Genomic DNA, 26,729 nt, shown 5'->3' on the forward strand with positions numbered 1-26,729 from the left:
CCTCATGGTGAAGCTGAGGGCCGCCATCACTGCTCACGTGTTCCTGTTCCTGTTCCACTAAATCTCGCGAGACTTCAAAAGTCACGGTGGATGGGTACTGTACTGCACTGCACTGTACGAATGTCAATATTGGTCCTGGTGCAGGTGCAGTAATCTTAATCGTCTTAATTTTTCGTTTTAACATGTTTTCTAATCATTTCACTTTCAGTGGTTATGTCGAAATAATTTATTGTAAAAATATAGATTATTTATCCAATGCACTTTGTAATGTCCCGGTGGGCCTATGTATTTTTAATATGTTTATTTAATTGTACATCATCGCATGACGTTTCGATCTTTGCACAAATGACCCGGAAGCTTTGCCTTAGAGATCTTCAGAACCACGACGTTCATTTCCGTCATTTTACAAATGTGCTAATATACACGATACAGTACACCTATTTTATACACCTGTATTACGTGATCTATGTTCAGAGTTGCGGGAAGTGATCGAGAAGATCCACCTTGGAACTATCACGGATAGGGAATTGAGCTTATATGAGCATGTGGCAGTTCACATGAACAAGGCCGACGAACCACTTGGGCTAATCAGACGATCCTGTGTGAGTCTGGATGAAGAAACCCTCCCTGTGATGTTCAAGGCACTGGTACACCCACTGTTGGAGTTTGGTAACATTGCCTGGCACCCTAGATTCCTGATGGATATTGGTGAAGTTGAGAAGGTCCAGAGATGAGCTACAATGATGATTCCCATCCTCTGTGAGTTTTCCTATCCGGACAGACTCCGGAGATTGAATAAAGTGATATATTGATCCAAACGTTTAACTTTTAGGTGCTGCACAAAATCGACCGGATTAGACCGCAACATTTCTTCACTCTGGCTCAATACCCTTCAACGCGGGTCCACTCCGTTAAACTCTTTGTGCTGAGGTGTAAGTTGTAAGTTAGGTGTAAGTGGTGGTCAGAGGTGGTCTTACACTTATGAGGTGTAAGTTAGATGCGAGGAAAATGTACTTCAGTCAGAGGGTAGTCAAAGACTGGAAGAGTCTTCCTCGGAAGGTTGCGCCTCGTGAAGAGAAGGTTGCGCCTCGTGAAGAGAAGGTTGCGCCTCGTGAAGAGAAGGTTGCGCCTCGTTAAGAGAAGGTTGCGCCTCGTTAAGAGAAGGTTGCGCCTCGTTAAGAGAAGGGTGCGCCTCGTTAAGAGAAGGTTGCGCCTCGTTAAGAGAAGGTTGCGCCTCGTGAAGACAAGGTTGCGCCTCGTTAAGAGAAGGTTGCGCCTCGTGAAGACAAGGTTGCGCCTCGTGAAGACAAGGTTGCCCCTCGTGAAGAGAAGGTTGCGCCTCGTGAAGACAAGGTTGCGCCTCGTGAAGACAAGGTTGCGCCTCGTGAAGACATGGTTGCGCCTCGTGAAGACAAGGTTGCGCCTCGTGAAGACAAGGTTGAGCCTCGTGAAGACAAGGTTGCGCCTCGTGAAGAGAAGGTTGCTCCTCGTGAAGAGAAGGTTGCGCCGTGTGAAGAGAAGGTTGCGCCTCGTGAAGAGAAAGTTGCGCCTCGTGAAGAGAAGGTTGCCACTCGTGAAGAGAAGGTTGCCCCTCGTGAAGAGAAGGTTGCGCCTCGTGAAGACAAAGTTGCGCCTCGTGAAGACAAGGTTGCGCCTCGTGAAGACAAGGTTGCGCCTCGTGAAGACAAGGTTGCGCCTCGTGAAGACAAGGTTGCGCCTCGTGAAGACAAGGTTGCGCCTCGTGAAGAGAAGGTTGCGCCTCGTGAAGAGAAGGTTGCGCCTCGTGAAGAGGTTGCACCTCGTTAAGAGATGGTTGCGCCTCGTGAAGAGAACGTTGCGCCTCGTGAAGACAAGGTTGCGCCTCGTGAAGACTAGGTTGCGCTATGTGAAGACAAGGTTGCTTTTCGTGAAGACAAGGTTGCGCCTCGTGAAGAGAAGGTTGCGCCTCGTGAAGAGAAGGTTACGCTTCGTGAAGTGAAGGTTGTGCTTTGTGAAAATTGGTGTGTGAGTGTGTGCTTGAAATCGGCCAGCTTATTCACTGACCTCAATATGATTCATGGGATGATAAAAACGTGTTCCAATTTTTGGGATGTCTGAATGTTTTTACTTCCGTTCTCTCCACAGTTCTGCTGCTTACTCCAGCAATGGCCGAACAGTTGGAAGTCCTGTTTAGTCTGAGCTCATTCTCTCGCCAAACCATCATGCCACGTGGTTCACAAACTGAGGCCTTGCTCTTGGCACTACGCACATGCTTTTTGGATGTACCACTGGCCCGAGCACGTCTTGTGCTGCAAGTCTTCTCAGAGACCTGGGGAGAATTTGTCGATGCACCACATGATCTATCCCTACAGGGGCGACTCAAGCTACGGGCAGTGCCAGCTCCACAAAAGGTGTGCCAACCTTGTATATCTTTACCTTGAATGGTCAAATAAATGTACTAACTGGTATTTCTTTGTTGAGAATTTTATTTTTTATCTGCAATGCCTTGTTCCTCAGATCATTATCCCTAATTTTAACATTTTTAACCTACTAGCAGACATTCACGCCCTGCGGTGAGCAATGTACTGCGGCACATTCTTGGAAATGCACTTCATAATTTTTCTCATTTTTGAAAGACAGCCCCGGGTGCTGAGTTCACGCGCGGGTCGCAGAAAGCGATCAATCATCTGGGTGACAGGCACATAGGACCTCACCTTTCCCGAAAGCTTCATGAGTTAGCCAAAGATGAGCTGTAACAAGCGACGAGAGCCATGGCCAAGAGGGAAGAAAAAGTGCTCTAAATATACGGCACATCACAGAAGTGTGGTGTGTGTTTGTGTTACTATCGCTATGTGTTCACTTTATTATTTCTGTGGATTCACTTAACCTCGCTCTGTGTTTCGCTTCACCTCACTTCAGCACCTTTTATTTATGTTTTGCATCTTCATCTCCACACGCCCACACACCATTGGCCTCACACGTCAACGCATCTTCGCTTCGACTCGGTGGCCTCACCTCATTGTCTGGCCATATTGTGGCTCCTCACCTTGCCGTCAGCCGTTTACCCACCACGAACTGCTGCATGTCATCATGGGCAGCCATCCATTTGTACCATCGGGAGCTCGGAGGGAGCGTAAGTGAAACGGAAGAAGGAACTCTGAAGCGAGAAGTGTGAGGAGGTCAACACAAGGACCATCAGGCCAGACGATTGGGCGGCGGCAACTCAGGTCTGCTGGAGCACACAACAGACTCCCAAATATTTATTTCTCTCCTCTTCTTACCCACCCTTCTGCCTCTCCCCTGCCCCCCACCCCCACTTGATCTTTAACTATTTTGGGTGTCTGGCACCATAGAAGTGTACAGGTGACAAGTGATTGGCTCAGGTTCCGAGAGCGGGTATGTCATATAGTAGTAATGGGAATGTTATACATGTTGTAAATACTTGCCTGTAAATATATGCTTGCCTGCCATTGTGAATACTTGCCCCAAATACAAGCTTTAAACTGTTTTGACTTCTCCTGTCCTGCTTTGATCGCAACATAGCGTGCTTAAGGGCAATTGGCCCAGGGTTGATTGGCCTCTGATAAATGGTAGGTGTGGCGCATAATGCTGGTTCACTCGGCAAATTAACATCCGTTGCGCAGCTGCCAGCACGTTTCCCCATCTGTTTCAATCATCTCACAGGTAAAGTAAACCGCCCCTGGGTGCAAAGATCGGGCCAGAGAGGTGAGTGTTGTAGGTGGCGTCCGTGGTCGCCTCTGACTCTCTGAGTTATCGGAGAGCAGCGAGTTCTGTCACAATATATCTATAATAATAAAAGGCAGTGTCGTCCGTCCATCCGCCTGTCTCTTCCATTTGTTTTTTTTTGTTTTTTTGTTTTGTTTTTTTTTTTGTTTTGTTTTTGTATACAAGATCGAGGCTCGTGAAAGAGCGAACATTAATCACACAGAAAGACAAACCGACACATAAAACATATAACATCGGGAGCGGTAGACAAGATGGGGAGAGAGGGGGAAGGACACAAACACAACATTTGAGAGCAGGGACCGAGAGACATGGAGACATCGAGAGATCTGAGAGAGGGCGAGGGCTTTGGGGGGGGGGGGCATGGGAAGGGGGCGGTGGGAGAGGTATAAAACATATGGACACTGCCAGGACTTCCAGGAAAGAAGTTGGAATTTCAAACAAGGTGGATAATTGCAAAACCATGAAACCTAGCGCCCCAAAACTTTGCATGCATACACCTGGACTTCCAACAGATTGCAAGGATGAAAACTGGGTGTTTTGGTGTGTTATAACTAATTTGTTATTTGTGTTTGGGTGTGAAAATTTTAAGGCCACATAAGAGAGAGTGCGACAGAGAAGAGAGAAAATATCAGGTGCTTCTAATTCGAGTTATGATCTGCAAAATGATTTTAAAAGGGCACATGACCTTTGTTTGATCTGTTGAACCCAAAATTGAATGAGTTCATCTTTGTATCACAGTCCATACTTGTACCAAGTTTGGTTGAAATCCCTTGTGTGGTTCACAAGTTATCTACTCCGCATGCACGGACGGACACACAGCCGCACAGACAACTGGAAAACATAATTCCTCCGAGGCCTTCGGCTGCAGAGGCGTACAAATTGCAAGCAAAATGTGCTTCAACACCCGTCATCTCTTGTCCTACTCTCCTTAAATGTTCTTTTTTTTCCTCTTTTCCCCATTACTATTAGATCAGCCTTGAGAGTGGCAGCACCATGTTCTTCTGCTGTGACATGCAGGAGCGATTTCGACCAGTTGTGAAACACTTTGCTGATATTACAGCTGTGGCACAAAGGCTGGTAGGTTCAGTGAGGATTTCAATGGTAATTAAAATCCAGTACTAAAAACAGTCCTGACCAGCTTGGTGATCTGAGGAACCTCAGTTGCTTGTTTTGTTTCGCAGTTGTTTTCTGAACATAACAGGTCCTCTGACAATAATAATTTGCTAATCAAAAATCCCTTGGATGTGTTAGCATGTTGATGTAACCAAAGGCAGTCATGTAACTTGTGGGACCATCGTGTACACCATTGTAGTTGCGTGGTGCAGCAGTGTTGGGAATACCGGTCGTGGCCACGGAGCAGTACCCAAAAGGTCTCGGCTCCACCGTAGAAGAGCTAGATCTGGGTTCAGCACGAATGGTTCTGCCAAAGACACAGTTCAGCATGCTTCTGCCTGATGTCCTCACACTGCTCCAGAACAGCCCCAACATCAGTAGCATTGTCCTTTTTGGACTTGAGGTAACATTGAGTCTGAGAAGGTATTTAATGTCAGAGTGGTCAAGTGTAATTAAATAAGTTATTGTTCAAACAGATTAATACAATAAGTCGCATTTAGTTGTTTTTTTTTGTTCGTGTTGCACACAACATTTTACAAAGTCACATAGCCAATCAACCAACACTTGTTTTTCCATGAAGACGAGACGAGTTCACAAGATGCCTTTAGTTATTTATCATTTGAAGCAAAATGCATGACAAACTTCCAAAACTGACAATAATTTCACATTATCATTCTTGTATATATAAAAAAATTAAGTAGCAATTATTGCAACTTGTGTGAATTTCCTGTTAATACGTGACTTTCAAAATGATGTATGAATGCTAAATGAGGCCTTTTCCTTCCATATGCGCATACATGTGTTTACACTTTCCTCTCCCACCCCCTCTCCCATCTCTCATATTGCACATATCTATTCTTCATGGTATTATCTCAACCTGATTAGATAACGGCTGTGATTGTCTGAATTATGTTGTCATGGCAACCATCTAAGTAACTTGGCTTGTTTATGCAATATTTCAAAAACCGTTCAAGATTTAGCTTTCCCAATACACAGATCAATCCCTCATGTCACCCAAAAGGCGGGGGCACCTAAAATATCAGCTCCTTGTTCGGTTTGGCTCGCCAGTCACTTTCAACCTGCCAATGCTAGCAAATCCTGTTGTTGGCTTAGCGGTTAGGGTGCCAGCTTGGGATCCTAGGATCCTGGGTTCGAATCCCGGTCGATCGCTGAATTAACGCCAGGGGGGTTGACTCAGCCTGTCATACCTTCCGAGGTCGGCAAATTGAGTACCAGCTTGCTGGGATGAATGATCCCGGTGTGTACCCCGGTTTAGAATAGGTACACCGTATCCCTGCGCATCGTAAGAGCGTGACCAAGGGTTGGCGTCAGGAAGGGCATCCGGCCATAAAAACATTGCCTCAAACAGGGCACCATGATTGTCATGGGGCCCGCAAGACTAACCCCCGCTCTAGCGGGGAAAATGGCCTTAAAACGATCATTCATTCATTCATTCATTCAATGCTAGCAAGAAATCTGTGCTTCAAATAGTCTTTTAAACATAATTTTCATCATTGAGACGAAAGATGATTATTTCAAGGTGGTTTACCATAATTGTTGTGTTCCTAAATGCAAATCAGACTCACAGACATATAGGAACATGAGAAATATATGTGGATTAGAGGAGTTGGGTTCGTACCATTTCATGTTGGTACAATTATTGAGCGGCGGGAGTGGTTGTAACACACACACACACACACACACACACACACACACACACACACACACACACTCGGATGCTTCTCCTTTCACCAATAGATGCAAAAAATCAAGTAAAATTTATCTTGGGGCCACAGAACCAAACAAAATATATATATTTATAACGGCACTCACAGTCCATACAGCACGCAACCTCCTCCCAAATGTGATTAATAGTTAAGATCTTAATTTTAACTTCATTTAACCTTACCCTGTACATCAACAAGCCCCAGATATGAGCTTCCCATCGGTGTTAAGAAGCACGAAGGTTTGGTTAGAATGCACCATATTTGGCCTTTCACGGGTGCCCATCGTCAGATTTTTCAATATGGACTGCAATATATCATCTTTTTAGGCAAATTGATCAGAAAGTTCTTCACCTGTTTCGTTGTGCAGAGGCACATCCCCTTTCTTGCAGGTACACTTACAAGTACTTTTGGCTTCTTTAAAAGTTTTTTTAGTCATTCCATTCTACAATCCTTATCTGGGAAGCATGAAGCATGCCCAGGCCACCTTTAATTACCTCCACTACTATGGGTTTCTGCGTGTGCGCGCCGAGCAATCTTTGGCGGATTAGTCATTTCGAAACTTGCGTATTCCTTTGAAGGCAGCCATGTCTTATCCATGATTGGTTAATGTGCATGTGACATCACTCATTTTTGTGGGTACATAATTGGCTGTGAGATGTGGCCACACATCTTGGTTTGGTCAATCATGGACATGATGGGAAATTACTGGGAAATTCACTGCAGTTGTAAAGTGCAAATCTCGATCAATTACAAAGCAAAAGCATATTTCACTGTCATTTAATTACACATTCCGTCCTGTAGTTGATTACTAAAGTGCAACTCCGCCATTAATGCAGTGTTCCTGCAGATTATGGCAGTTTGGAATTTTAACAGGGTAATGCCATACAATGCCCTGTCCTTTTCAAATGGTATCATGGGACTTTTAACATTGCTAGTGAATGAGACAGCCAGCTTAACAAACCCTCTGGAAGATTGCATAATGTTGATACAACAGCTGTGCTGTGAGGTACGTTACCCCCAAACAACCCAGTCAGCGCAATTAAATAATGATCTCATCTAGTATACATCTGTTTATAAAATACTAGCAAAGGTACCCATCCCCAGTGACAGTAAAGGTTTAAGTTAATTTATCAATTTTAATTATTCCATGGATTTTTAAAAGGTTAACTGTGCTGCACTCAAAAAAATCCTTTTCCATTTGAGGCCAATTGCTTGTCCTCTTTGCCAAAAGTTGCTATATTGGTCACTTTGGCCTCAATTTGCAGCATAAAACCAGCCTATGAGGCCGTGGACACATAGCCCATGTTACTTCGTGCACAAAGTTGTATCTGTACCCCAGGTATGGAGTCCCAAATTTGTAGCTTTAAAGATATGGCCATGGATAAGGAACAGACCTACAGAGAAACTTTCACGCTTACTTTTTATTTCCTCAATTTTAAGTAATATAACCTGACTGCCAGCTTTCATTTATTTTTAATACCTAAACTGCTTCCTGCTTGCCTGTGCATGGCTTCTCATCAATCTTGTAAAAATGTAACGCACACTTTAATTGCTTTTGCACCAGAACTGATCTATTCCCTGCCTCTTTCGTAATGTTACAGTTAGTCGCCTCTGATAATGGCATTTGGATTCGATATTCGGCCACAAATCTGTTCAGTAAAATATGGCCCTGTGATCTAACTTGATTGGTGATCTAATATCATGGAGAAAAATGTCACATGATTGATTAATATGGTTAATGGGTCTGCATATACTTATGCTGATAAGACACAACGTTCGAAGGCTTTTATTGATTAAAGGAAATGTTACTACTTTTATGCTGGCAAAACTTTCTCTTGTGATTTTTTTTTTTTTTTGTATACAGAATCGAGGCTCGTGAAAGAGCTAACATTTATCACACAAACAAATCAAACGGACAAACAAAATATATAAAAAGAGGGAGCGGTAGACAAGCTGGGGAGAGAAGGGGAAGCACACAAACACAACATTTGAGAGCAGGGACATCGGGAGATGTGTGGGAGGGAGGGGGCTTGGGGGAGGAGGCGTGAGAAGCGGGGGGGGGGAAGTATAAAACACAAGGACACCAAGGACTGTCGTGAAAATCAAGCTCAGACACGACTTGACCTCTGGGTAGGTTTAATATCATTTAGATCTGCAGTACATCCTGTAAGAATACATGCATGCAACAGGCATTAAAATCAGAGCATTTCATGAGCAGCAATGGTTGATTCAATATAACAATGGTTAGCGCAGCGCATTGTCAGCGCAGCATTTGGGGGCGTACATACCATTCAAACTACAGGACTATGTCACAGTGAGTTCCGCTGGAGTGTCCGCGCGCCCCGGTTGTCCCGGGTCTTATAGACGCCCCTCCCGTAGCGAGCACCCCTGGGTTCACCTTGGTATAATTTCACTACATTCTCCCCGCCGTTAGAACTATACTGCCGCTCGGCAGGTTGCAAGCAAGCATCAGCAATAAACGAATGGGTCACGTCAATCCACGTCAGTCGGTCCACCCGTAGCGGTCGGGGCGGCGAACCTCCCTGCCAGTTCGTGTTCGGAATCTACCGGGCACGGCGTCCCCAAGCCCGGAGTCCCCCGCGTCGGAATAGCCGCCGGAGGTTGTAGTCGGAGGGGGCGCCCCTGCGCCTTCGGGCACGGGAGTGGGGGACGACGGGAGTAACAGTGGTAGTTCCATAGGGGAAGCTTCGATAGAGTCCATAGACTCGTAGACGGGTTCGTCGATATCCCTGTCGTCGTCCCCACATGGGGCGAGATGGCGTACGGAGACAGTAGACTCGCGGCCATCCGCCGTTAACACGCGAGCATGCTCGGGATTAGCCTGGAGGACCTGCACCTTGTCAACAAGGGGGTCGTACTTGCTAGCGCGAACCGCTCGTTTGAGATAGGCGGGCCCCGGTTCAGCGAGCCAGCTGGGTAAAGATTGGATACTGCCGGAGCTTCTAGGGTGGTGGAACAGTCGTTCGTGAGGAGTCTGGTTGGTGGCAGTACATAGGAGAGCCCGGATCGAGTTTAGAGCGGCAGGTAGTGACCACGCCCATTTATCGAGGCCTCGGCCGAGGGTCCGAAGGCTTAGCATGACGGCCCGCCATATAATCCCATTAAAGCGTTCGATCTGTCCATTCGCTTGGGGCCGGTACGGGGTGGTGTAGCTCGAAGCGACATTATGCTGGAGCAAGTAGCCCCTCACCTCCTGGGACAGGAACACCGCACCCCGATCGGTATGCACTTAGGCCGGATACCCGAACATAGAAAACAAATTCTGCAGGCACCGAATAACCGTGGCAGCCGACATATCCCCGCACGTGTAAGCAAAGGGGAATCGGGAATACTCATCGACGATAGTGAGCAGATAGCGAGAGTTGCTTGACATTGGCAGCGGCCCTTTGAAGTCCATCGCCAAGCGCTCCCACGGTCTAGTAGCCCTAACGAGTGTCCCCATAGGGGGGGTTATAAAAACGCGGTTTGAGTTCCGCACAGATCGCGCAATCACGGCAGATGCGGCGGATGTCCTCAATCGAGTACGGCAGATTGCCCGCGCGCACAAAATGCGCGAAGCGCGTTACCCCGGGATGACACATAGTGCCGTGCAAAGTGCGCAGCCCCTCCAAAGTTACAACCCCCGCGCAAGTGGCCGGCCTCGATAAGGCGTCAGCGACCAGGTTATCCTTCCCCGGGCGGTATTTGATGGTGTAGCAGAAGTCGGCGAGTTCGATACGCCAACGGGTGATTTTCTCATTCTTAATGCGCTGAGCATGTAAGGTGTCGTACATAAACGCAACACTCTGTTGGTCCGTGATGATTTGGAAACTCCGCCCAAGCAGATACGGCCGCCATCGCCGAATTGATTCGACGATCGCGTACGCTTCCTTTTCGACAGACGAATGCCTCCGCTCGGCGGAGGTGAGAGTCCGCGAGAAGAAAGCCACAGGGCGGCCTCCTTGGGAGAGAGTCGCCGCTATCGCATGATCCGAGGCATCACTCTCCAAAACGAAAGAGGCACTCTCGTCAATCGTCGCGACAGCGGCGCCAGCGATGTCGACTTTAAGGCCCTCGAAGGCCGCCAGGGCGGCCGGGCCCATGGGGAAAGTGTCGCAGGCCACGAGGGGGCGGAGCTTCGCGGAGAAATTTTGCACCCACTTTGAGTAGTGGGCGAACAGCCCTAGAGCGCGTTTCAGCGAAGCCCGATCGCTAGGCGGAGCCATATCGAGCAAAGGGCGCAGACGCTCCTTATCCGGAGAGACGGAGCCATGGGTCACGTTGTACCCCAAAAGGTCTACCGTGCGTAGAGAGTATTGACACTTCGCCGCATTCATGGTTAGGCGATATTTCCGCGCGACCTCGAGGAAGCGTTTCAGATTAGCGTCGTGATGCTCCTGGTCATACCCACAAACCGTAAGATTGTCCAGATAGACAAAGACATCGGTCAAATTCTCCTTCGCAATGAGGTCATCCATAGCTCTCTGAAAACAAGCGACGCCGTTCGTTACCCCAAAGGGAAGTCTCGTGAACTGGTACAACCGCTGACCCGATTCAAAGGCTGTAAAGACGCGATCAGCCCTAGAAATGGGGACTTGATGATACGCACTACGCAGATCGAGAGTGCTATAAACGGAATACAGGGCCACCTGGCGTACCAGGGCGTCCATCCCCGGTAAGGGGTAGGCATCCAGCTGTGTAAAACGATTAATCGTCTGCGAATAGTCGATTACCATACGCCGGCGGTGGGCCTCACTCCGCACCACTAAGACTTGGGCCCGCCACGGTGACCTACTGTGTTCTATGATACCGTCCTTTAAGAGCAGGGCCGTTTCTTCCGCAATGAATTGCGCGTCCGCGCGAGAGTAGCGCCGCGATTTGACGGCTACAGGGGTACAATCAGTGGTCAGGTTGGGGAACAGTGAGAGTGGCTCCATGTCCATTTGAGCGAGGGCGCACACAGCGAGCGTGTCCGGCCCTCCGAAGTCTATTTCCAAACGTACATGCCGCTTAAGGAAATCAAGTCCTAACAGATCATCAGCGCATAAGGCCGGTAATACCATGAGATACACGTCCGGGAACGTGCGTCCCTTTATCACAAGTTTCAATCGACACGCCCCTTTTGTGCTCAACCGAAGTCCCTGAGAGGCCATGAAGATCCGGCGGGTTGTCCCGAGAACCGGCCACCCATGTTGATGCACGAGTCGCTGATCGATAAAACTATCCGTGGACCCCGTGTCAATCAAAGCTTGCGCAAAAACGCCCGCGACCGTGAGCGGAATGATGGCCTGCGCTAGGCCGGCAGACCCGGCAGGTATAGTACCGGCCGGGCGAGAAGATCGCGCCTCGCGGGTGGATCCCACGCCGGCTGCAATCCTTCGGGCAGCGTCGGCAGGTTGGGCCTCAGCAGGAGCATTGAAGTCAGTTGGCTCATCAGCAGTTTCATTCGCCAGAGTGGGTGTGTGTTGGTCGTAAGAGCAGCCGCCAGATGGCGCTCGAGCCACGTGAGAAAGATCTCTGCCTTCAGCAGATCCATATGCCAAAGTGGGTGCATGTAATTCGTAAGAGCCGCCGCCAGATGGCGCTCGCGTCACGTGAGAAAGATCTCTGCCGTCTGCAGATTCACATGCCAAAGTGGGTGCATGTAATTCGTAAAAGCTGCCGTCAGATGGGGCTCGTGTCACGTGCTGCGTTTGCCGCACTTCGAGAGGAGTTTCCAAAGCAGGAGCATGTCGCTTGTTTGAAGTAGGCGTTCGAACGCCAGTCAAGGTCGGTCGCGCTGTGACCGGTCGCATTCGCGCCATTTGTTTCGGCGGCCCGGTGTATCTCACCAAGGTCGGGCGGGTAGCCAGAGGCCCGCGAGAAGGAGAGCGGCTCTTCAAAGCCGAGTGAGGCGCCCCGTCCGGCGCTCGATCCGTTGGCTCCGCGATGAGCCCATTCAAGGTCGCGCGGGGATGCGTGCCCCGAGCGGCCTTCCTGCAGACCTTTGCAAAATGGCCCTTGGTGGAGCACAGCTGACATGTCGCCTCCCGGGCCGGGCATTCAGAGCGAGGGTGCTGCCGATTTCCACAAAAATAACATTTTGCATACCGGTCAGGCCGTGGCCGGGCAGCGGCGGCAGCAGTGAGGCCGGAAGCGGAGTCCGCTTCAGGAGCTCCCAGAGACTCGGCCGTAGTGGTGGTCGGGTCCCCCTCCGTATCCTCGGCGGTAGCCCTCTCAGGTCGCGCGAGTTGCGAGGTCCCCGCCACGACTCGTGGGTGATCATATGCGGTCAATTGTTCTCGGGCATCTGTGTATACGCGTGCCAGCCGTAGTGCTTCTGTAAATGTCAGATCCGCGACCTCCAAGAGTCGGAGCCGCAAGACTCCAGAACTAATTCCGGAGATGAATGAATCTCGGAGCAAGTCGTCCTGCACTTGCTCGTGGGTCCGGACGTCCTGCACGCAGTCTGCCAACAGGTAGCGCAACTCCTGCGCGAAGCGATCGATCGATTCAGATGGTTGCTGTCGCCGCTGAGAGAGTTGATGCCGGCCGTGCACAGTGCTCCGTGTCTTTACGTAGAGGCGCTTCAGTTCGGCTAGAGCCGTAGCGTACGTCCCAAATCGAGAAATGTTCCGGAAAACAGTGTGATAGACCTTGGACTGTAACACGGACAGCTTTATCGCAGCGGTGGGCTCTGTTTCGTGAGCAGCAAAGTAATTCTCCAGCGTGTTGAGCCAGTGAGCGAATTCCGATGCTGATCCCTCAGCTTGAGAGTCGGCTCCGAGAATCGGTACCACGATCATCTTGTGGTCAGCCATTCCGGCGATCTAAATGATATTAAATGTCGTGAAAATCAAGCTCAGACACGACTTGACCTCTGGGTAGGTTTAATATCATTTAGATCTGCAGTACATCCTGTAAGAATACATGCATGCAACAGGCATTAAAATCAGAGCATTTCATGAGCAGCAATGGTTGATTCAATATAACAATGGTTAGCGCAGCGCATTGTCAGCGCAGCATTTGGGGGCGTACATACTATTCAAACTACAGGACTATGTCACAGTGAGTTCCGCTGGGGTGTCCGCGCGCCCCGGTTGTCCCGGGTCTTATAGACGCCCCTCCCGTAGCGAGCACCCCTGGGTTCACCTTGGTATAATTTCACTACAAGGACTTCCAGGAAAGAAGTTGGTATTTCAAAAAAGTGGATTTGGGGTGAAATTAGCGGGGGCAGAAAATATCAAGATTTTGGATGGGGGAAGATAAGAGATGGTGGTGAACAGCTGTTTTAAAGACCTGGAGGGTGGAGTGGGATTGAAGAGAGTGAGGTAGTTTGTTCCAGAGGCGGGAGAAAAGAGGAATGAAGGAGTGAAGGTGAGCAGAGAGTCTTGATTTTGGCAGTTTAACCATAAGAGGGTTGCAGGCAGATCTTGTGCGACCTGTAGGAATATTTGGGGGACAGAGCCGAGAGAGAGCTGGGGGGGGCAAGGCCGGAGAGGAGTCGGTTGAAGACGGAAAGACCACCAACCTGCCTGCGGTGGGTGAGTGAAAGGCCCTTGGAGTTAGCTTCATCGCGGGAGATTCCAATGATTCTGAACGCTTGAAAATTTAACAGCTGTTATTTAGCTAGATCAATTAAATCGCAGAATTTTTAGATGCTGAATTGTGAATAACTAGGGCATGCCCGTACGTGGGTGCCCGTTCCTTGCCAAAAAAAAAAAAAAACGCTACCCGTACGCTCTACCCCGCCCGTACGCCCGTAAACAAAAAAAACAACGCTCTTCGCCTCCGCCCTTCGCTCTGGGAGAAATAATGCGCATAAGAAATCGAGAAATTATTATTTTCTCCGGAAGAAATCGAATTACGAACCGTAATGGCGCACGCGCTCGGCTCGGTTCGCAACAACGCGTTCTGTGATTGGCTGCCGGAAGTGAAGTCTTCACTGTCCGGAAGGTCGCAAATCGCAGTTACGATGAATCGCAAATTAGTTTTATTTAGTTTTAAAACATAGTTTAACGGCAACATAGTTTTCCAACGTGAAATAAATGAATACGCTCTCAAATGTGCCGTCCGAGGCAGAGTCTGTTCGCCACGTTCGGCACACGTGATAGCTCGCTGCTCTCTGATTGGTTGAATCGTTTTTTGGACATAGCTCGGTAACTACTTGTCCGATTAATATGAAACCTTGAAAAGGCACATCCTCGGGTCCCCAGCAATATACCTGGCAGGTTTAAAGTATATCGGACCCGTGGTTGTCGAGAAACAGCGGTCACATACATACATACATACATACATACATACATACATACATACACACAGAGATTACTGGAATTATAGATAGATATCTAAAATTATATCCCCCCCCCCCCCCCCCCTCTATTTACATGAAATGGTTTGGTCCAAAGCGAACGGCTTGCGAGTACGGTGACAATCCCCCCCCTCTATTTACATGAAATGGTTTGGTCCAAAGCGAACGGCTTGCGAGTACGGTGACAATCCCCCCCCTCTATTTACATGAAATGGTTTGGTCCAAAGCGAACGGCTTGCGGAGTTTGGTAAAGAAATCGCCATAATGTGCACAAACGTCAAACGCGCAGGAAAGCGAAAGAATCGCAAATTAGTTTTAATTAGTTTTAAAACATAGTTTAACGCCAACATAGCGGCAACATAGTTTGCCAACGTGAAATAAATGAATACGCTCTCAAATGTGCCGTCCGAGGCAGAGTCTGTTCGGCACGTTCGGCACACGTGATAGCTCGCTGCTCTCTGATTGGTTGAATCGTTTTTTGGACATAGCTCGGTAACTACTTGTCCGATTAATATGAAACCTTGAAAAGGCACATCCTCGGTTCCCCAGCAATATACCTGGCAAGTTTCAAGTATATCGAACCCGTGGTTGTCGAGAAACAGCGGTCACAGACATACATACATACATACATACATACATACATACATACACACAGAGATTACTGGAATTATAGATAGATACACATGTGTGAAGGAAGATCAAAAATAAACAATTTTTCGCTCTCCCCCTCTGCTTTCTTTTGATAAAACTGTCTGGGTTACGTCGTATTGGGCACGGGCCATGCCAAGGAACAAACTCTGAGCTCACCGCGTCTCTATCTTTGCGTAAATGCAAAAAAAAATGAGGCTTTCCATTTCCTCGGCCTAGCTGTGATAGCTAATATATGGAGCAAAAACTAAAGCGGTTTCCTGGGAGATCCTGCTCTCCGTACAGGGATAACCAGTATCGCAAGTTGGCGGTTGCAGTTTCCCCACGTGCGCCCATGTACCCATTAAAAAATATATATATATATATTTTACAGCGTAGCCCATAGGGCAATGAAGTCTGGAACAGCGCTTTATCTGTTCCTCCGGTGTACGGATCTGGTCACATGACAGGGGGACAGCATTTAGTAACCATTACAGTTGCATATTTTACTAAAAGGAGATATAATAACCTTCTGTGGAACGGTTTGGGGTCCCAGTGAGTCATAAGGTAGGTAGTAGGTTGTAGAAATTTGTCAATACAATTATGATTTTGGAATGCGATCGACACGGACCTTGCTCCTGAATCCGGAAGTGAACAGATGACGATGGTTCACTGGTTTGATAATATCTCAATACAATCGTGATTTAACATTATACTTTGATATATCAATACCATCTTACTATAATTCACCAAATGTCCATCCGTCCGTTCGAAGTTACCGCAAAAAGGGCTCAACCGATCGCAACGATATTTTGGGTGGGTATTCCTGGGACCCCTGGGAGTAAAATAGGCTATATTGTTTTTCCAAGTTTTCTAATTTTCCAGTTTTTCCAAACACGATGGAATAATATTTACCGATATGAACAGTGATGTGGCTTTTGTTGAAACTCTATGTACCAGGAGAAAGTAGATCGACCCCTGACGAACTCTTCCTACATAAACGTGCAGCTCTGAAGTAACACAGCAGCGTGTGCAAAGCGACTGAGAAGCAGGTGTAGCAGCCGCTTCCGTGTTACAGATTCGGCGCGCACTCTTCACACATAAACGTGCGACTGAGAAAGACGTGTAGCGGCCGCTTCCGTTTTGCAGAATTAAATATTTTCTCAAAATGGGCGCCATGTACTGTTTAGATTTTGATGATTTGCTTGTGATATGATTCAACGGATGTTTATATGAATTGTTTAAAATAAAAAAGCCTGATATTTTGCCCTTTCATTTGGGCCTCCCAATTGAAGCCCCGCCCATAGGGCGCGTACCGCTGCGAGTAGTATTCATTTGTGATTGATGAATGATGCTATTTGGAATGGAAATAAAGAGATATTGAGTTTAAAGCAGAATGAGGAAATGACGGAAGGGTTTCCATCTGTGAAATTCGCAGATTCCCCATTTGCAGTTTCCCCATGGACAGGATAGAGCAACAGGGTACGTTTTTTGTCCAAGTCCTTCACGAACCTGCTGTCAATGCCTGACGTTCGACTTAAGGTGGCACATGAATGTGGAATTTATTTTTAAAAAATTAATACTTACATTATTTGCTAACTGGTATCTCCACCCAGGTTATACTATCCTCTTCAACTAAAGTATCAAACAAGTATGGCTATGACATTGTTAAACTATTGGTCTTTTTTTTTTTTGTGCATCACAGACCTTCCAGGGAGTTCCCTGAATTCACCGTAGTCGGGTTTATTGAAACGCGTTAATCCGTTCTGAAGTTATAACACGACAAACAAACAGACAGACAGACACCGCTCCTTTTATAATATACATACATCTTGTTGTACTCTTTCATTATTGTCTGTAATACTTACACACATCTCTTTTCTATCCACTTGGACACAGACCCACGTGTGCATTCAACAAACAACCCTGGATTTGCTGTCATGTGGTTATGTTGTTTACATTGTCGCTGATGCATCATCCTCACGGAGTGCTACAGACAGACATTTGGCTCTGCAGGTGAATTTTTTCTCTGAACAATCTTGAGAGAATGTGTCGGGATCTTCTGCCTGTCATGCATGGATTATACTTTTTTGGAGTGCTATTATGGGCAACCTGACGACCTCCAACTTAAAGATTTATGTATTGTTGTACATCGCTCCTTTCTGATTTCATCTGCAGGCGCTGCATGAAATCATTGCCAGGCACCTAAGGGGGCCTGGTGATGACGTGCGCTGAAAGGGAGTACAGTACTCAGTTTTCACTCCGGTTGTTCGTTTTCTTGCTTGTTTGTTGGTTCGGGCGATGTCTGAGCCCTCCGTTGAACTAAGAAGCTGAAATTTGGGCACAATAGTGAGCACGTGCTTTGGCAAAAACGTTATTTTTTGTTTTTTGATTAATCGATTATTTACTTGATTATTATCGATTAAGTACTTATTTATTTTCTTTCTCATCTGAGCAATATCTCAAACACCTTTTGAGTTCGGGAGCCGATATTCAGACACGACAGTGACCAAGTGATGTGGCTATAAAGGATATTTTAGATTTATTGATTAATCAATTATTTATTGATTCGTCAATTAATCAATTCATTATTTAATTTTCTCGAGTAATGACTTAGTTAATTTTCAAAAAGTTACATCTTCTGATGAAACACTGGTGGTTGAGGTATGCTATGAGCCAATCGATGAAGAAATAATTTTACGATTATTGTTTATTGATTTAAATTATGCAATTAATCAATCAAGTATTGTACACCTCTCTATGTGCTGCACGGCGATATCGCCAGGCACCAAAGGCGCCCCGGCAATGCCATTGGAGGATGTTGTTTATTTATTTGGCATGGGGACGGTGTACTTTGAATGTATCTGTACTTGTTATCTATCTTTTTGTGGACAATTAAATAATTTTATCCATGTTTTTTTTTTCATCAAAACATTACAAAAAATTAGTTTTTGCTTATTCGTGATAGGTATGCACACATAGCCTCAAGTTCAAGTGGGATGTCAAACTCTTGCTTTTGGACACCTGCAGCGATTTTGAAAACCAATCACTCATTCGTGATATATATATATATAATATACACACAGTCATGTGAAAAAGTAAGTACACCCCATGTAAAGTTTTGACTTTTTCAACATATTTCAACATACAGCTATTTGATCTTCATTTCAACAATATTGATAGTTAAAGGTGATATAATATAACAAATATCATGAAACATTTACATTTTGTAGTCCATTGTATAATTTAAATAAACATAAATGCAAATTTCACATGTGGAAAAAGTAAGTACACCCCCACATTTATCACTGCTTCAAATACCTAAAATTAAAATCAGGTGCACCAGCTCAGGTGCAAATGATTAGAATATCGTTAGAGAGGATCTTGGAGGAACCCGTCTTATTTAATTAAACCTCAGACATTTAGTTTGGTTTGCTCTTTGTTGTTGAAGTGTGCGGCGTCACCATGCCGAGATCAAAAGAGCTCTCTGAGGCCTTCAGAAAGAAGGTTATAGATGCCGATGAGTCTGGGAAGGGATTTAAAAAGATCTCCAAACAATTTGAAATCAATCATTCGACTGTCCGGAAGATCGTCAACAAGTGGAGAAGATTCCAAACAACTGCCAACTTGTTCAGGCCAGGCCACCCCAGCAAGTTCAGCCTGAGAGCAGACCGCAAGATGCTGAAGAAGTCTCTAAGAACCCCAGAATGTCATCACGGGACCTACAGGTAGCTCTTGCCACTGTTGACGTCAAAGTGCACGAGTCCCCCATTAGAAAGAGGCTGCACAAATTTGATCTACATGGGAGGTGTGCCAGGAGGAAACCTTTGCTGTCCAGAAAGAACATCAGGGCAAGACTAAAGTTTGCCAGTGAACACCTCAGCAAAGACCAGCACTTCTGGAACAATGTGCTCTGGACAGATGAGTCAAAGGTAGAGCTATTTGGCCACAGTACCAGAAGACATGTTTGGCGAAAACCAAAGACAGCATTTGACCACAAGAACCTGATACCAACTGTAAAGCATGGTGGTGGAAATATTATGGTTTGGGGCAGCTTTGCTGCATCAGGGCCTGGGCAGCTCACCATCATAGAATCCACTATGAATACTTCATTGTACCAAAGGGTGCTTGAGGATAATGCGAGGCCATCTGTCGGAAAGTTGAAGCTCAACCGAAGGTGGACCTTGCGACATGACAATGACCCTAAACATACCAGTAAATCCACCAAGGAATGGCTGAAAAGAAAGAAATGGAGGGTTCTGGAATGGCCAAGTCAAAGCCCGGATCTAAATCCCATCGAGATGTTGTGGGGGGATTTGAAACGAGCTGTGCATGCAATTGTGCATGCTGTGCAACAATTTTATGTTCAATAAATTATTGCAAAGTCAATTTCACATTGTTTTTTGTTCAATTAGATCACCTTTATCTATAGATACTGTTTAAATGAAGATCAAATATTGATATGTCCACATATGTTAAAAAGATTAAAAGAAACATTTCATGGGGTGTACTTACTTTTTCCACATGCGAAATTTGCATTTATGTTTATTTAAATTATACAATGGACTACAAAATGTAAATACAACAACACAACAACAGGCATTTTAAGGCCATTTTCCCTGCAAGAGCGGGGGTCAGCCTTGCGGTCCCCATGACAATGTTCTCCATTTTGCCCTATTTTCTGCATCTCCCCTTGTTAACCCCCTTGCCCGCTTTTCTTCTTCGACCATCTTTAGCCAAGTCTTTCTTGGTCTTCCCCGTCCTCTACTTCCTTCTACATTCATTTCCATCACTCTTTTCAACCAGTCACTTTCATCCTTCCTCAACACATGACCAAACCATCTCAACCTGTTTCTCTTCACAGCATCCATCACAGGCTCTATTCCCATCATCTTTCGCAATTCATCATTTGTCTTCCTCTCTCTCAACGATACTCCACACATCCACCGAACCATTCGCATTTCCACCCTTTCCAACCTTTGTTGCTGCTCTACGTTCATTACCCATGTCTCACTCCCATAAATCATAACACTTCTCACACATGCAGCATACACCTTTCCCTTCAGCTTCAACGACACTCCCCACCTCGTCAGCATGTCACTCAGTTCCCGAAACTTCTTCCATGCACATCTCACTCGAGCAACCGTTGCTGAATCTGATCCACCTTCTCCATTCAGCATGTCTCCAAGGTAACAAAATGTTTTCACACCTTCCAGCTTCACGCCATCTCCAACTCAACATTTCCTCCATCTGCAGCTCCCTCTGTGCACACCTTACACTTGAATGTAGCTGCCACACTGGTTAATGACCCTCTCAAACCACAACATTTTTGATGAACCCACTCAGCGCACATTGTACATTGAATGGAATTCACTCCGACACCCTTCCTGCACACAGCACACGGCCACTTCCCAGTTCTTTCCACCTCACCACATGCTTTACCACTTGCCATCACCTTCGTCTTTCTGATATTCACCTTCAGACCTTTTGTCTCCATACTTTCCTTCCACTTGTTCATCTTTTCCTTCAGTCCATCCATACTTTCCGCAATCAACACCAGATCATCTGCATACAACAACTCCCACGGGAAACCCTCCTTTACGGTCTGAGCCAGCACCTCCATCACAACTACAAATAGTAGTGGACTTAGTACCGACCCCTGATGCACTCCCACCTTCCCCTCAAACTCACCACTGGTCCCGTCCTTCGTCCTTACAGCTGTGCGTGCTCTTTTGTACATTGCCATCACTACTCTGATCAACCATTCCTCCACTCCTAACTTCCTCAATGCCCATGTCACTACTTCATGTGGAACCCTATCAAATGCTTTCTCCACATCAACAAACCCAAGAAACAACTTCTTCCTCTTCTCCATGTACTTCTCCTGCAACTGCCTCGCAATAAAAAGCACGTCTGTCGTTCCTCTTCCTGGCATTACTCCAAACTGCATTTCGTCGATCTTCACTTTCTTCCTTATCCTCCTCTCCAACACCTTCATTCCATGCTCCAATAACTTTATCGCCCGGTACGAGCCACACTCCAGAGGGTCACCTTTCCCCTTGTGTAGAGGGACGAGGGTACTCAGTTCCCAATCCACTGGAATGCGGCCTTCTTTCACCACCAGATTACAGATCTCTGTCATTCTCTTCACACCCCAACATCCTGCTGCCTTCAACATATCTCCCACAACTCCCGTCGGCCCTCCCGCCTTTCTACTCTTCATTGCTTTTATCGCTTCCTCAACTTCCTTCTCAGTTATCTTCTCTGCCGGTCCTAAAACTGGGTTACTCTCTATGTTGCCATCCCATTCATTCTCTGTATTCAACAGCATTTCCATATATCTTTTCCATCTTCCTTTAATTCCATCTGGGTCCACAACGATTTGTCCCACTTCATCCTTCAAGCAACTCACCCCCATCACATCACACCTCTTTCGCTATCTGCTTTGCAATCCTGAATACTGCTCTCTGACCCTCTTCCGAATACAAGCGTTCTCCGAACATTTTCCGACATGCCTCCTGCGCCTTTGCTACCTCTTTCTTTGCAGCCTTCTTGGCTGCCTTATAACTTTCATGCTCTGCTGTTTCTGCTCCCGTACCCTTCGCCTTCCACGAACTTCTTCCTCTTCTCGTCAATCCTCTTTCCAACTTCATCATCCCACTACCATGTTTCCGAGTGCCTCGGTGGTCCTTTTGTCCATCCACATACCTCACCAACGGCTCCCAACAGACTATCTTTCATTGACATCCAACCACTTTCAAGCTCAACCACATCATCCTCTACCCTACTCAGCCTTTCTTTTAATGCCTCCCTTGCTGTCACCTCTTTCAACCTCCACACCTTCATTCTCGGTTGGTACTTCACCACCGAGCTCTCCTCGCACCTTTCACCCTTATGTCGCAGACAACCAAGTGGTGCTGTGAAACGGCCTCCTCCCCCGGGATCACCTTTGTGTCCCGGAGGTGCCCCCTGTCTCGCCTACGCACCATCAGGTAGTCAACGGTTGTCATCGACTCACCTAACGTGTATGCAACAAGCTCATTATCCTCTTTCTGGAACTGAGTATTACAAATCAACAAATCAGCTCCATCAGCAAACTCCAAAATCCTTTCACCTTCTCCATTTCTCACACCATATCCGTAACCCCCATGAACTCCCTCAAAACCATCCATACTCCTTCCCACATGTCCATTTAGGTCTCCTACCACAACAACCTCCTCATCTTTCACGTTTTCCATCAGCTTCTCTATCGCACACCAGAACTTGTCCTTCCCTTCATCGCTCAGACCAACCTGCGGAGCATATCCCGAGATGACGTTCACCAAGAGCTTTCCAATCATCATTTTCACCATCATCAACCTATCACTCACTCTAGTCACACTCACCACACTGTCTACAAACTCCTCAGAAAACAGGACACCAACACCATTCACGCCCTCCAGGCACCCTTGCCACACAAACTTGTATTTCTGTCCCTGCCTACCCTTCACCATTCTCACACCACTTCCCTTCCATCTCGTCTCTTGCACACAACATATGTCCACCACTTCTCCTGATCTCCCTGTCATTGTCCCTACATTCCATGTCCCAAACCTCAGAAACCGATCTCCACTTCGGGCTGTACCCTGCCCATATGTAGTTGTAATTGTCATGGTTCTCTTTTTGAGGAAATGTTTTTACAGCCGGATGCCCTTCCTGACGCCAACCCTATTAGTCGTCTCTTACGACACGCAGTGATATGGTGTACCTATTGAAATCCAGGATACACACTGGGAAACGTTTAAGACATGGAAATTCTGGGGGCGGGAGGGGGGGTGTGGGGGGGCATCACGGCTGCGGGGCCTGGTCAGCACCACACCACGTCGGCCCGGTCAGCACCACACCATGTTGGCCCGGTCAGCACCACACCACGTCGGCCCGGTCAGCACCACACCACGGCGGCCCGGTCAGCACACCACGTCGGCACCACACCATGTCGGCCCGGTCGGCCCAGAGCCTGGCGCGAAGTCCAAGGACATCAGCACGTCATCCGAAAACAGCTCCGGTTGGTGCGAACCACTCGGTCAATGGCACAAACCAGGTCCCGACACGCCCTTGCTCGCTCGGCCCCGATGAAGGCCTCGCTGGGTGTTCTCCAAACAGGAGCAGAATCGCCCAAGCCACGCTGGATTTCGGCAGCGGAAGCCTTGCTCGCTCGGCCCCGATGAAGGCCTCGCTGGATGTTCTCCAAACAGGGGCAGAATCGCCCAAGCCGCGCTGGATTTCGGCGGCGGAAAGCAGCCACGAAGCGACGATATTCGGTCGGGCTCAGAATCTGCGGATTCAGCAGTGACCTGTGTGTTTGCGAAAGAGTTGAGGAAATCCGTGACGGAATTGGAGAAATGAACGCACACAAGGCACGGAGAATTGAAGAAAACGAAAATACCACGAGATAATCCTGACGAATCCCTTTCATTTTGAGTTTTGAGAAAATGCCTTATGTGCCTGTTCAGAACTGGGGACAGGCTGCGTGGATGCCAGCAATAGGAAGTGAGTTGGTTTCATGTAAAAGCTGCACTTGGATGTGAAAAAGGCCAAAAAAAAAAAAAAAGGCAACAACACACAAAACGGTGTTTTGCTATATGTTCTCAATGCACAGTTTTCAGGGATTGCAGATGATCATAGATTAACAAAGTTTTGTGTGGAGGTGGGTAGTTCTGAATGCAAGGATTGTTGGAGTATTGCTATGTAGTACTTGAATAATGTTTCTATAGTGCCATTATGTTAGTTTTTACGTTTTTGTCTCATTACCAGCGTTTAGCACAAGCTGGAGCAGTGGTTACAACGAGCGAGTCCGTGCTACTGCAGCTTGTAGGTGGAAAAGACCACCCCGACTTCAAGGAGATCCAGCAGCTCATCCTGAGATTACTCCCCACCCCAGGCCTTACACCTGAACATACACCAGGGTCCACCACGACAGTCATGCAGTAGTTATTTTCCTGGCGAGTTGTGCAACTCAAACACATTTACACTGAAAAAAAAAGAATTGCATACACCAGCAGAGTATCCTACGGGCGATCACAGGTGCGGCTCTTGGCATTGAAAATGTACCAAAGTAATTTATTGTTGTGAAAAGGGTTAATGGATGTTGGAGAACCCTCTTTTTCCCAATGAAAATTTTATGGCCAAGTTTAAATCAAGTGTCAGCTCAGATGTGCTTCATCTCTTGGATTTCCAAAATAAAAGCCATGGTTAAGGAATAACAATTATGTTCAGACCCAATTAATTAGGTTGAGTAAATGTGACTACACTAGAAAACACAAACATATGCATGGTGGTTAAGCTTACCTTTGAACAGCTCCAGGAAGTACAGCTTTCAGTTATGTTCTTTGCCAGTAACCTGAATACCCAATTTAAAATGGCACAATTTATTTTTGGTAAAAGATTTTCAGCTTTAAGTCTTTGCAATAAAAGTTTGATAATGCAATGGAACTTCGGTATCTTGAACAAGAGGGACAAGTTTGGTACAACAGCTGTTGTATTTTTATATTTGAATCAATTGATATTCAAAATGGAGGTTGCCTGTTCCTTTAATACTCTTAAATCTGCTCTCATTCTGAACTCTGACATTGTGTGCAGTTCCCGTCTCCAGTCACATATCCTTCAACATGTTGATGTAGTTGAGAGTTAATCTGCCCTGCCACATTCAAGTGTCCAGAGTACAAGATTAGACACAGGTTTGTTTTTACAGCAGTAGCACTGCCCAGCATTCGAGATTTTGTTTTGTGTACATAGTCGAGGCTCATGGAAAAGCTAGTATTAGTACACTGAAATGATCAGGCCATAACAGGGCAAAATAAACAGTAGAGAGGGGAGGGGGGAACAACAATAGGGGTGTTGAAGGCCAAGGTAGACTTGGACAAACAATGGGTGTGGGTATGGATGCACGGTGTGGACAACATGAATACAGAAGGAAACCCTCAGAAGGGAAAACTGGAAATTTGGAAGGAGGGATTGGGATGGGGTGGGTGGGGTTTAATGAGGATAGAAAATATGGTTTTAGATGAGGGATGATCTGAGATGGTGGTGAACAGCTGCCTTGAAGACTTGGAGGGAAGAATGAGATTGGAAAGAATGTGGAAGTTAGTTCCACAGGTGGGGGAAAAAGAGGAACGAATGAGTGGAGGTGAGCAGTGATCCTCGATTCAGGTATATCCACAAGAAGGGGGCCGCCCTCGATGGTGGACAACGTTTGCCGTGCAGAAATATTGGGGGGGGGGGGGGAGAGAAGAGGGGGCGGGGAAAGGGCACAAAGCACAAAAAGAGCTGAGGGTGCAAGACCAAAAAGAAGGAGGTATAAGACAGAGACCATCGACCTGTATGTGATGGCAGAGTGACAGGCCCGTAGACTCAGCTTCATTGTGGGAGATTCCAATAAATCCTGAAGACCTTGTTTCCACGGCGTTAAGCTGAGCAAGGTATGAGGCAGGTGAGCCAGCCCAGAGGGGAGATCAGTACTTCAAGCTGCGGATGAAAGCCTTGTAGGTGGATACAAGCTCAGGTATGCCAAGGAAGGACTTTGCACGATGGACGATGCCAAATTGGCGGCTGGCTTTGGATGCAAACTTTAAAATGTGGTTTTCCCAAGAACGATCATGACTGACAGTGAGATACAGGAGTTTGAATGACTGAACTTCCTCAAGAGGATTGTTAAGTAGATAGGAGAGTTTGCCAGATGGTCCTTTCGGAGAGAGATAGTGAGAGTGTGAGATTTGTCAGGATTGAAAGACATATTCCAAGTGTTTAACCAGCTTTTGATTTTGTCAGGGTCTGAAGAGAAGCAAAAGGCCACCGCCTTCCTATTTAAAGGATGAGGGACGTCACGGCACAGGGTGGAGCCATCAGAAAATAGATAAAGGGCGGTTTCCCGAGAGTACCAGAGATCATTTATGAAGATCAAGAATAGGACTGGGCCCAGAACACTGCCTTGAGGCACTTCAGCTTTGACAGGGAGAGGAGATGAAAGGATTCCGTTGAGTGGCACACATTGGCTACGAGAGTAGAGCGAGTCAGGAAGCCATGTGTGGAGTTGGCCTTGGATAACATGGGCAGAGAGTTTGGAGAGTACGGCAGAATGCCAGACTATCAAAAGCACAAGATATGTCCAGAGAGACATCCCTGATCAAATGTCTGACATTGAGGGCCGCCATCCATTGTTGGGCGAGTCGAAGCAGCATGTCCAAGGTGGAGTGACCTGGGCTGAAACC

The 26,729-nt window shown here is 46.9% G+C and overlaps 2 protein-coding genes across 15 annotated transcripts in view; one reads left to right on the forward strand and one right to left on the reverse strand.

The window, feature by feature from the left end:
• The window catches only part of TIMM44 (translocase of inner mitochondrial membrane 44), a 124,637-nt gene extending 124,524 nt beyond the window's left edge, over positions 1-113 (reverse strand). The window contains exon 1 of one of the 2 annotated variants that reach the window (XM_068120103.2): positions 1-113. In XM_068120103.2, the coding sequence (XP_067976204.1) occupies positions 1-27 (27 nt within the window). In that variant the 5' untranslated portion in view covers positions 28-113. The other variant, XM_068120104.2, reaches the window with a different exon arrangement.
• Positions 50-24,954, forward strand: ISOC1 (isochorismatase domain containing 1). Of its 13 annotated transcripts, none has more exons than XM_078779900.1 (7): positions 50-144; positions 2,125-2,390; positions 4,696-4,803; positions 5,039-5,242; positions 16,922-16,965; positions 17,383-17,499; positions 24,277-24,954. In XM_078779900.1, the coding sequence occupies exons 2-7, from the start codon at positions 2,145-2,147 to the stop codon at positions 24,281-24,283; spliced, it is 726 nt and encodes a 241-aa protein (XP_078636026.1). In that variant the 5' UTR covers positions 50-144; positions 2,125-2,144; the 3' UTR covers positions 24,284-24,954. The 13 variants fall into 13 exon arrangements, with proteins under 13 accessions (XP_078636026.1, XP_078636022.1, XP_067976208.2 ...); XM_078779896.1 differs by having other exon boundaries at positions 24,284-24,954; XM_078779901.1 differs by having other exon boundaries at positions 75-114.
• Positions 24,955-26,729: the final 1,775 nt, after the last annotated feature.

The sequence above is a fragment of the Myxine glutinosa genome, chromosome 6 (assembly GCF_964187855.1).
Source record: "Myxine glutinosa chromosome 6, kmMyxGlut1.1, whole genome shotgun sequence".
NCBI lineage: Eukaryota > Metazoa > Chordata > Myxini > Myxiniformes > Myxinidae > Myxine > Myxine glutinosa.